At 39.8% G+C, this 12560-nt stretch overlaps 1 protein-coding gene across 22 annotated transcripts in view; it reads left to right on the forward strand.

The window, feature by feature from the left end:
- The window catches only part of Bend7 (BEN domain containing 7), a 141478-nt gene that overhangs the window by 62661 nt on the left and 66257 nt on the right, over positions 1 to 12560 (forward strand). For all 22 annotated transcript variants that reach the window (XR_013426741.1, XR_013426742.1, XR_013426739.1 and 19 more), the window contains one exon: positions 7304 to 7423. Coding sequence is in view for 15 of the 22 variants with exons in the window: in XM_078023509.1 (XP_077879635.1) it covers positions 7304 to 7423 (120 nt within the window). In the remaining 7 variants the exon portion in view is untranslated. The remainder of the gene's footprint in view (positions 1 to 7303; positions 7424 to 12560) is intronic.

The raw sequence follows: 12560 nt of genomic DNA on the forward strand, positions 1-12560 counted from the left end.
TTTTCTCCCCCCAAAGACTTGACAGCTTGCTCACAGTCTCCTTGCTAGTGGTAGATCATTCCTCTTTTCACAGCTTCAAGCAGAGGCTTGAGTCTCAACTCCTCCACACACAGGTCCATGCCCTCATTTTCTACTTCTATATCTGTGTCAAATCCAAATTTTGTGGCCATTGAGACTGCAGCCCCACCTCAGGACAGTTGCAAGGTGTGGTTTTGGTCTGCACATACCCTTCCCTGTGTCTGGAACATTCTCTACCTTCTTTGACCTTTACCGTTTCTTAAGGTCCAGTGCAGCCATCCATCACTTTATCCAAAAGCTTTCCTCAGCTCCAACCCTCCAGCACAGGCATGGGTGGGATTCCCTTCTCTATGGCCCTGAATGATTTCTGTAGTAGCAATTGTATTCTTGTCTGTTCTTGTTCCCTTATTTCCCTTTATCCTCCTCTTTATTGCAAGCTCTTTAAGGTCAAGGGGCCATTTGCTTACTAGAACCTATCGTAATCTAGCACATATGGGTACTGGATAAATATTTCCCAATTGAATACATGTTGCTTTTATAATAAGGCACAGTTTTGTTCAGGTTCTTGATATGAAGCACCCACCTGTTTGTGTACAGGATCAGAAAACAACATTCACTCTAATTGATCTTAATATGAATCAACAAAATGGATGATAGAAATCATATGCTGAAGCAGTCAGAGCTCAAAAGTTCCTTTGTGACTATGTGTCTCCTGATGTGCTTCTAAGATTTATGGGTGCATAGAAGTCAGAAACAGGAAATCAGAAGACTTGGTGCCCACACAACCGAGCCTTGGAAAAGGTGATGGTATGTCATCAGGGGTGTACTCAGAATCTGTCTCCAAGCTGTATATAATGCTCCCTTCAAGAAGACTTTTCCAGGGCTGGAGTGTAGCTCAGTGATAGAGCACTTGCCTATTGTATGTGAGGCACTGGGTTCAATCCCCAGCATCACATAAAAATAAATAAATAAAATAAAGATATTGTGTCTATCTACAACTAAAAAAAATTAAAAACAAAAATAATCACTCCATTTAAAAAAAAAAGAAGGCTCTTCTGGATAATACTAGATGTTATATGTGAAAATAATCTTAGGGTATTTCTTTCCTTTGTTCCTTTTTCTTTTCTTGCATCTTTCCTTCCTTCCTTGGATTAAACTATTCTATTATCATGCTAAAGCCATGTAACTGGCTCTAAGTACACTTGAAATAGTTGCCCTGTATTTGTCACTATAGAAAATTATCAAGATATGAAGACTTGGTCAAAACTAAATGCCCTGGTTTCTTTCTGAGTCTCAGTAATTATATTTGCTTCTAAGTAAGAGTGTCACATTGCTGACTCTTGCCTAGAAAAAGCACAGGTGGTCACCATGTATCACGCACATTAAAACTATTTGATTTTTTAGTTTTTTGAGGGAAAAAGGGGGCTCTTTTGTTTCAAGAAGCAGGGTACCACCCAAGTTCCTTGAGGAAAAAAGTTACTTCAGGAAGCCACATGTTGGGCTGGGGTTGTGGCTAAGTGGTAGAGCTTGCACTCATGAGGCCCTGGGTTTGATCCTCAGCACCACATAAAAACAAATAATAAAAACTAAAGAGATTGTGTCCCTCTACAACTAAAATAATATTTTAAAAAAAAGAAGCCACTTGTTTACATGGGAAACACCGAGGTCACTGGTGGGCTTGCCTGCATTGCTGTTCTTGGTATACATCTTGTGAGCTGTGTTCTCTGCCTCTCTGGGTCTCTGCTTCTCTTGGCACATCTGCTTTCTCTGCCTCTACACTCTGCTCCCTCACAGTTTGGTTTGCACTGGGACAACCTGACTACTCACATCGTGACATTTCAGCTTTGCCTGCAGTTGCTAAGCTCTCATTCTTTCATTGCCTGCTGTTTCCAGGAGGAGGTGGGAGAAAGCTCATGCTTTCGTGCAGTGTTTGGCATGGCTCTCCTGGGCATTGACAGCAAGTCATCAAGTCTCAGAGTTCCAAATTCCCATCCATCCCCCTATAGCCCAATTTCCATTCAGAGTTTACCCATGTGTGCTCAGCTGGCCTCCTTGGTCTGAGGGTGGGGGCAAAGGTGAAGAGGAGATCTTCCAGACTCACTGAGTTCTCTCTTCCCAGTTGTCCCTCACACTTCCAGTTTGTGTGATTGAAAATAATACCAGTATTTGTTTAACAATTGCTGTGCTTTTATTTAGAACTCAACCATTTTGCTTTTACAATACCTCGGTATTCATCTATACCTTTAAATTAAAAACTAACTTATGTGGAAAATAATCCCTACTATTTGTACAATCTCAGAACAGTCATTTAGCCTGCCCATGCTTTGATTTTGTCATCTGTAGTTTAGGATCACAATACCTGCCCAATGGTAGTTATGAAGATTAAGACTTTAGTCCGTCTTGTCTGTCTGATCACAAGTTACACTTGAGCCATCATACCCAGGGGTGACCTGTCCCTGCTGGCCAGAGTTCCCAGAGGGTTTCACAGTGAAATTAAAGATATGCAAGCCTACTTCTGCTCCTTCAAGTGTCTGTATGACACCATGATGTCCTTTAAAACTCCACATCCTACCCTGCTTTTTTTCCCAGCACAGATAAGGCAGAAACACTCCAAATGAAGTCCTTCGGACAGAGAACAGTTGAGGGACATGGCCTGTCCACTCTGTTTGCGGGTGGCAGATTCCGCATGTTAGGCACGTTACCCAGCACCACATTCATTGATGATTATATTAAAAGCCACATTCCTGGGAAGGATCTGCTCAGCCGCCACAAGCTTATTCATTATTTATAAACAATTAAAGGGCATGGTTCAAATGAATGCAAGCATCCGGGAAACTCATTACTCAAGTACGGATCAACTCAAGCATTTGTCATCTCCCTGGTGACTTAACATACTCTCTGTGCCTTGGGACCTCAAATTATTAAGCAGAGTGGATGCTTATACTCTTATTTTGTTTAATTGTTGGCCTCATTCCACTTGTTCGGATTATTTGAACTTGTTTAAAATTAGTCCCTCACTTCTGTTTAATATATTAAAATAGGTAAGGGGGGAAGTTTCTTTTTAGAACCTATTGCATTCTAAAGATGAATGCAAATTATCCTACTATGATTCTTAATGACCCACTATTAACATAGTAGGAAACCCAGTGCATTAATGCAATACCTCTTTTCACATCATTACTCCTAATGGAACTGTTACCAGGATAATAGCTTGACCTTTAGCTATAGATTCAGATAGCAAAAATATATTCTGCATATTCCTTACCTCTATTCACATGGCATTTTGACTATTTTCACATCAATGCAACAACCATCTTTTGGCCTGTTCTAGGCCTCATCTACCATTGTAGTGAAAAGAATAGGATTTTCTCTTCATTAGGTAAATTCTAGTTAAAAGTCTCTTTTAAGTTTGGATTGATCCATGAACTAGAATGTCAATATATGCCTAATGGAAATATTTATTGTTAGGTATTTTTTGAGAAGTCTAGCATTCTGTCTTCAAAGGTCTCAGTCACAAACCCAGGAGACAGCAATTTTCCTGGCTTCTTTGTTTTGAAACCAAATTGCTTTTGACTGAAAGGAGAAAAAAAAATAAGCAGAAAAGTGTTGCCTTAAAAATGAATGACAGAGTACTTGAGCTCAAGGTTATATTGGAAAGGTCTGACTTGAAGCTCCTCCCAGAGTTGGACAAAACATTCCACAGCCTTCCCTTTGGCTCTCCTGAACTTGGTTATTGACATGCCCAGGAGTCATTTTGATATTGGCACAGCCTAAATCTACTTTGTTATTTTGGGACCACTAGTTTTTAATATGTGATAATTTGGACACATGCATTTCACTATCTAAGAAAAGAGAGGTTGCTATGGAAATTAATTATATAAATAATACTACAAGTGGGAAGATGTTTCCCTGCAAAGACAGTATATTCAATAATTTTTGTAGTATATATTTTTATATAAGCAAATAGGGTACTAAGTAACAAATATATTTTTCCATTTATTAAAACAGAACTTCAATGACATCATTTGGCGATTCTCTGATTAGTAAACTTTGGGCATGTGTGTATAATAAAAAACCTTTCTTTCAAAATATTCTGTTAATTAAAGCTTCCTAGTAATTTTTCCCCACTTAATCTAAATTTGTGAGCTACTGTTTTTGCTTTTATTAGAAACAAAACTGAAAAATATGTTTGCCTATTCATCACATGCGTCTTGAGTTTCTTCAGTGCAAGGCACTAGGTTTTTTGAAGGAGAAAAAGAAAAGTCTTTTAGAACCTGGTGTAAATTTAAAAGTGCACACCTATCACCCAGGGTATCGTTTTCCTCTGTTCTCTCCCAGGTGGAGCCTGCTTACTCTCCTAAGTCCCACATAACTGACACTGGGCAACCTGGTTGATGTTTTCCTGCTCCTTAGTTCTGCATCCTAATCGTAACTCCCCCTCTACTCAAGGGAGCTGGGATAGAATCTTCTTCCATCAGCCACACAAAGATCCATCTGACCCACTGGCCACATGGTGTCTGGTCTTCATCTCTGATCCCTTTGGCCTCTTCTGCCTTTCAGCCCACACTATTGAGCACACCTTATCATCCTCTCCACAGCTGCATGCCACTGCTGTTTTATTTGATTTTTTGATTCTTTGATACTGGGGATTGAACCCGATTCTGCCAAAAGTATCTGGCAGACTCCTGCCCCTAGGCCAGTCCTATCATCCATTGTCCTAGATGGGAGCTGCAAAGTGCTGACGGAGACAGCGCCTCACCTGTGTAGACTTGTCACCCCATCTGTAGCTTGGCAGCCTTTCTGCTTGTCCTCACTCTACCGTTTTCCAGTTCTCCTCAGAGATAGCTCCAAACATTCCCACACTCACCTGTAATCCTAGTGGTTGGGAGGCTGAGGCTGGAGGATCATGAATTCAAAGCCATCCCCAGCAATGGCGAGATACTAAGCAACTCAGTGAGACCCTGTCTCTATATAAAATACAAAATAGGGCTGGGGATGTGACTCAGTGGTTGACTGCTTCTGAGTTCAATCCCCAGTACGGGGTGGGGGGGAAGGGGGGGAATCCCCATACTCTGCACCCTGATAGAGCTTCACTGCTGAGTTCGCTGAATCACAGGATCCACCACTCCAGCCTGGAACCACTTCTGAATTGGCCGCTGTCTTCCACTTGTTCTGGCTTCAGATAACAGCTCCCTCCTATCTTCTCCTTCTAAGCACTGGTGTTGTCCGTAGTTCTGTGCCTGGCATGGTGGGCTTCTTACTCTGTATGTTCTCGGGGATTGGTTATTGGTTTTCTCTCATTAACTACCACATACATAGTCAGACCTATGTGTCATTGGGTTCACCGCCAATGATTAAAAATATTCAGAAAAAACCTAGCACCACAAAACAAACAACAACAAAAGCAAACCAAATCCCAAATTCCATACAACTTGGGGACTGGAGGTATAGTTCAGTGGTTCAATGCATGCTTAACATGCACAAGGCCCCAGATTTAATACTGAGGACAAAAAAAAAAAAAAGAAGAAGAAGAAAGAAAGAAACCACATCTGTATGAAACATGCACAGACATTTTTCTTGTTATTCCCTGAACAATACAGTATAACTTACATAGTGTTTACCTTGTATTAGGAATAATGAGCAATCCACAGGCTATTAAAAGTACGCATGAGGATGTACATAGGTTATATATAAACACTATGCCATTTTCTATAAGGTACTTGAGCAATTGAGGATTTGGGCATCCTCAAGGGTCCTGGAACCAATGCCTGGGGGTACCCAGACACAACCGCCTGTTTGTGCCTTTCAGACCAGTGTGTTCAGGCCAGCCCTTTTCCTGCAGTGTAGGCTTCTCTGTCCACATCTGCTGGCCATCTCCACATGGGTGGTCCAAAAACACTCCCCACCCTCACAAGTCTTCCCTTTCTTCTGTATTTATTATATCATATGATACACAAAAAAAACTCCAGTTCTCTGCCCTAGATACCTGACTTGCTCTGGCAACTGTAGTCACTTCTACAATTATAATAGCCTCCTGAGGGGATCCCCTCCTTCCTGTGGCCACCCTCATACAATTGGATAGCTTACATATGAGATTGCATGCATGGCTTTTTCTCTTCCTTAAATTATCTCCTAAGAAGTATGTTCTTTGATTTAAGTATTAGTTTAACATTTTTTTCTAATATTTTATACATGTCTGAGTATGCTACAGATAACTCTGTCCATTTTTCTATGGGGACTTTTTATTTGAATGTGCTCTTTAGATGGTGGTATATAATGAATGTTTTCAGCCATGTTTAGTGCAATTGACTTTTTCATTCTACTGAAATATTTATTTTTCATTAAATGGAAATTTCAATTTTTATGTAGTTGAATCTGTCAATATTTTTCTCTGTTATTTCTTTTTAAAAGAAACCTTTAAAACATTAAACTTACCAATATTTTAAATACCAAGAAGGCAGCGTGATATGACTTTAGACTAGATGTTGACCTTACGGAGAGCCAGTTGAAAAGACAAGTTGAAAAGTGCTCAGGAACTGGAGAGGGAGGTAGAAATGTCACCCATACATGCAGTCACATACTGTGCGCAGCATTCCTGAGGTCATTGTCCTGCTTTCCTTTTGTCCTGCCAGATGATTCTCCCTAGTTTCTTTGGGCTTAATAAGGGAGGCCTTTACCCAGAACTAGAGTTAACTCAAATTGGAATTTCTGTCTAGATTATGTCTTAAGATTTCATCGAGACATACTGCATTATTATTTATTTTGAGTATTGACTGGGTTAATGAGAATCACCATGAGAACATCATCTTTTTGTGTAATTTTTCATTTTATTTTGAATCGACAGCAAAAAGTAAGGTCTTTCAGTGTGTTTGTGGGGCCAGTGGATCAGTAGGAAGTATTTCCTTTTGGGCCTATGAGATACACACACAAAGAGATGGGGAAGTAGAAAGAGCAGTTTCCATGTGAATTTCTCAGTATTTCCAGCCAGTTTCATTTTAAAGCACAATCCACCATTGGTAGCCAGAGGCAGGCTAATAATCATCTTTATCATTCAGATGTGGAAAGCACACACTACACAACTGACATCCTTTAGAAATAGACTTTTGGTGGGGGGCTCAGTGGTAGAGCACATCCTTAGCATAGGTGAGTCCCTGGGTTCACTTCCCAGCATCTCCAAAAAAGAAAGAACTAGACTTTTATTTTCTTCTTGGGCTATATTCCTATTTCAGATCTGCATATTTTATTTGTTAAAGTATATAACAGTATATTTCACATTCTCTTTCAGTCTTCACAGAAAAGTACTGTACTGCTAACCATGTGGATAAACTTCCTGGCCCAAGAGACTGGGTACAGATTCTACAGGATCAAATTAAACTGGCCAGAAGAAGGTTAAAAAGAGGATCAGGTATGAATAGGTTGTAAAAAAGTAATTGTGGAAGTACTTTATTGTACTGTATTTATTCTTAGCCTTTGTAAAGCACAATACTTTTCTCTAGGGCAGTTTAGTAGGAAATTTCTTTTTTGAAGGAAAAGCTCTACATAATGTGCTTTGGTTAGCTACCTTAAAGTCTTATTCAAGATTTTGAAACTCACCTTAAGATTATGTAGTAAAACTTATGACAGGCCATTTGTTTTGAATAGTACAAAGGAAAAAGATTGCTAATCTCATTTATGGTCCAATGTGTCTCACATATAAAACTGGGTCTCTCTTTTGTGGTTTTCTTCTATTTGCCTATTTATTCTTGTTTGTTTGGGTCTGCTTGATTTATTAAAAATGTCCTACTTGTTTAAGATTTTTTTTTTAATTAGCCAAAATCCTTCAATAAGAACCATCAATCACATCAAGGAAGAAGGAATGTATGTGTGTTTTAAAGTCTGGGCTTGGATTTGGGAATTTGGGGGTTATCCTTCCAGGAAAATTGAACATTAGTTGCATTGTGACATTTAGATTTGGTCATTTGAAATCTCAGGCTTCCCAAAGTGACAGTGGGCCATTGTACCAATGAGAAATCCCTTGAGGTCAGTTTTTTCCTATCATACAGAAATAGTTGTCTCAGGATGGAGATATAGCTCAATTGGTAGAGTGCTTCCCTCGCATGTACAAGGCCCTGGGTTCAATCCCCAGCACCAAAAAAAAAAAAAAAAAAAAAAAAAAAAAGTTGTCTTTAGGAGTCCACAGATTTCTATTTTTTAAAAAAAATTCCTTATACATTCATACATCTATTTTGAAAAACAGTGTGGAGGGTCCTCAAAAAGATAGAAACAGAACTACCATATTATCCAGCAAACCCACTTCCAGGTATATATCAAAATCAATGAAAGTATGTTGGTGAGCTCTCTGCACTCCTATATTCATTGATACATTTTCACCAATAGTCAAAATATGGAATTGACGTAAGTGTCCACCAGAAGTAGATCAATGTATTTTTTAGAAATGTAGTATATATATATATATACACACAATGGAATACTGCTTACTCAACCTTAAAGAAGAAGTCTCGGAGTTTCATTTGCATCAGCATGGGCAGGCCTGGAGGGTGTTGCACTAAGTAAACCAGGCACAGAAAAGAGATACTCAAGATCCCACTGTGGAATCTAAGAAAGTAGAACTCACTGAAGTCAAGATTAGAATGGTGGTCACCAGGGGGCTGGGGGGGACTAAGGGATGCTAGTCAAAGTATACAGAATGTCAGTTAGGAGGAATAAGATCAGGGGATCCGTTATGCCATATGGCAACTAACAGTGTTAATTGTTAATAAAACACTTGAAAATTAAGGGAGTAGACTTTAAATGTTTTTACCACAAAGTATGCAAAGTGATTCTATTAATTAGCTCAATTTAACCACTCCACAGTGAATACATATTTCAGAAAACTATGTACATCATAAATATACAAATTTTGTCAATTATATAAGATGAAAAAAAAAATCCAGATCCAACACCATGGCATCTGGCCTTTGGAACCCCTGTGGCTAGAGTATGAGTCAGTTTGGGAGGTGGACTTTGAATATGAAAATGATCTCTAGCAAACACGAGATTGTTCTCTTAGTCCATTTTGTGCTCCTGAAGCAAAATACTACAGACTGAGTAATCGATTTATAATGAACAGAAATGTATTGGCACACAATACATTAAGGGAGTAGACTTTAAATGTTTTTACCACAAAGTGCAAAGGGAAAAGGGAAAAATTAATAAATAAAAGAACACTTTTAGAGTTGAAGGCACATACGTTGCTCAGAAGGTTTACCCAGTGGGTAACACCAGGTTAGCACGGATGATGTCATGTTGGATGTCTCATCTTCCTGGAGGCTGGAAGTCCAAGAGTGAGGGACCACAGCTGGCGAGGGCCTTCTTCCTGCAACTTCTCATGGCCAAAGAGTGAAGAAAGTGAGAGAGAGGGGAAAAAATGAGGACCAAACTCAGGCTTTTATAACAGTTTACTTCTGCAGTAATGAACCCACTCATTTATCCAGTGGTAAGGGCAGGGCCTAATCACACCCTACCCCCAGCACTATGGCATTGGGGGTTAAGTCTCTAATGCATGAACTCTGGGGGACACACTCAAACCATAGCAGTCTCTCACAGATCCCTTTCTAGTGAACCCTTCCTAACCAGCCGTGACCTTGTCACTCAGACTCTGCCAGAGCAGGGACCAGCAACTGAATCATGTTTGTGTCCCAGGTGACACATGGTATGTGAGACAGGCTGACTCTCAAGAAATAATAGTTGAATGAATCAATGAAAATGTCAGTAATTTCAGAAGACTTGTTGTTTGCACTTGAAGCCTGTAGAACATTTCACCAGTCCCTTCTTGGGGTTCAAATGTTTATCCCATTCCCTCCAGAACTCATGGGGCAACAATGTCCCTGAGCCTCATCCTCAGGAACAAGATTCTTACAACTCCTGGTGACTCATTGTGGTCATCCCTGAGCCCTTCTCCTTCCTCCTTATTCTTCCTTCCCAGTTTCCTCTCTTATTTTTTCCTTCCCAAATCTCCTGCTAGTTTATCTCATAAAGGTCCCCTGCATCCTTCCTGAGTTCCTTCACAAAAATCCCTTCTTATTACATTAGTCCTGCAAGGTTTCAGATCCCTGGAAGGGTTGAGTTGGGAGGGAAAAGGGGAAAAATTAATAAATAAAAGAACACTTTTAGAGTTGAAGGCACATAAGTTGCTCAGAAGGTTTACCCAGTGGGTAACACCAGGTTAGCATGGATGATGTCATGTTGGATGTCTCATCTTAATTTTATGGCCTAAGTATTAAGTCTGAGTGTTGACCACACCAGTAACTACTAAGTTGGCCTGTGTGCCAAGATTCTACTTTGGACGTCTTGACTGAATAAGAACTTCCATTTCCTATTGATTTGCAAGGTGGAAATTGTTGACCCCCCCCCCATATATTGTATTATATACAATATAATATTCTAGTTTAAGAGAAATCTAAAATGTGTCCTAATGTAGAGTCCTAAGTTCAAGATCAATAAGCCCAGAGAAAAGGCAAGGGGCCAGTGTACCAACCAAGAACCAGCCACCTTTGCTTCTCCCAGATTCTAGTCCCAACTATGCCACCAACTTTGAGCTAGCCTGAGGCAGGCAGAAGATCCCTTTGTGAGTGGCTGTCTCCTTTCTGCTTTGCAGGGGCTGCTCAGGGCAGATGCAGCAATCAGAGATACTTGAAGCTCTCTGGGACCTTGAGGGGAAGGAGCTGTGTATAACAGGACTGTTGAGATTACTAATTGACGTGCTACAGAGACTACCTGAGAAAGGAAGGAGAGGGCTTTGTGTTCCAAAACACATGCCTCTCACTGAAGAGAGTGAACTAAAGGTCCTAAAGGGCTTGAAACTTTTAGAAGAAACCTTTAAAGGTAGAAGTAACAAAAAGTAGGGAGATATTGGGGAAGGCTATTCCCAGGGACTGAGAAAGGGCATTGCTGTACCACAAGATGACAGTAGGAAATTGTTTCAATGTCATTCTTCTGGTGCCTTTGCCAAGCTGTATATGTCCAACAGTGTCCAAAATAATCATGCCTTTTTTTCCCCCTTCTTGTCAAATGCTGAGACCAATGATAAGTTCTGGTATCTTCCCACCAGCAAACATGACTACACAGTAGGGCTGCACAGTAGGGCTCCACATTGCCCTTCCTACCTCCCACAGACTGGTCAGTGAACACATTTCTTAATTATCACAGCATTTCTATTAATAATTCACATTTCCAGTGCTGCTTTCCCCCCAGCACACACACACATAGAGTGGGACCCAAACTCTAGCCTGCTCCCCAGTTCTTCCCTTCCTTCTCTCAGAAGCTTAGAAGATCACCCACTCCTGTTCTGTAGGCATCAGGATATTTGACTTAGGACATTTTAGTTTTTGAGTGGTGGGTTTAGATAATCTGCCTAGATATCAATGACATGTTTAGAGCAGGTTCTATTAGTGATTGAGAAATGGAACGTGATCATAAGACAAAATCACCCCTGACATACAGACAGACCAAACCAGACCTAAATAATAGCACATCAGCCCTGGCTTGCCAAACAGATTCTGTCTTCCAATCTGTGAAGTGCTGCTACATATCATTCTCAAGCAGCACAAAAGTGGGACCCCAGCAATCAAAACTAGAGCCACTTGGATTTCCTGCAGGGGACAAGGGGCCTGGATCAATAATGTTACTTGCTCTTGTGTTCGCTGTCTTGATTATTTTCCATCTAAACGATAATACAAACAGTGTCTCATAGATATTCCCCAGTTTCAACCTTATTTATCATATTTGGCTCAATTCCTGGAATTAGGTGCAAACTCTGACTGGGCAAGCTAATCAACTGTCCGCTTAGGAAAGTCTGCCGTGCCTCTGGAAAAAGAAGTGCCCCACACGGATTTGAAAGGTCGTTATGCAAATCCAAACAGAAATTCATTTGGGGTTCTCATCACATGTAATCATTTTTTTCTATAACTGGAATGATTCCTTTTCTGGTGTGGATTTTTATTATTTTCATTAGATTACTTCCTCAGAGCTGAAATCACAATTTATTATTTGTGTTAGATCCAAGAGTAAAGCTGTCACTGCTATTAAATTTTTATTGGACTTTCTCGATCTTTTCCAAATTTTACAACTTGATTGTCACCAGGGAAGAAAGAGTGTGAACTTGTTGATACAGACAGATGTTACAATTAAGTTTAGGTAATACAGTGATGTCCTTCATTCATGACATCTTGTCCCTGTTCATGCAGCTAGCTTATACTAATTTATATATAATAATTTACATAAACGTGGGTTGTTTATGTTCTGTTCTGACAAAAGAAAATAATTGCATAGGCCTGTTTATGAAAAGTAAGAATAGCTGAATTACAAAGAGAAGAGAATGCATACTCCAAAGTAATTTTTGTTGTAACTGAATGAAAAGCAATTATGAATCTAAACTGCAAGTTACTAAAGTACAAAATGAACTAAAATTTGAAGATTTTTAAAACAGCAGCTCATAATGATGCATGTGTTTATGTTTGGACTATTAATGACAAAGAGATTAAGAGCCCAGATTTAACCCAGTT

This window comes from Ictidomys tridecemlineatus, chromosome 10 (assembly GCF_052094955.1).
Source record: "Ictidomys tridecemlineatus isolate mIctTri1 chromosome 10, mIctTri1.hap1, whole genome shotgun sequence".
NCBI classification, from domain to species: Eukaryota; Metazoa; Chordata; class Mammalia; order Rodentia; family Sciuridae; genus Ictidomys; species Ictidomys tridecemlineatus.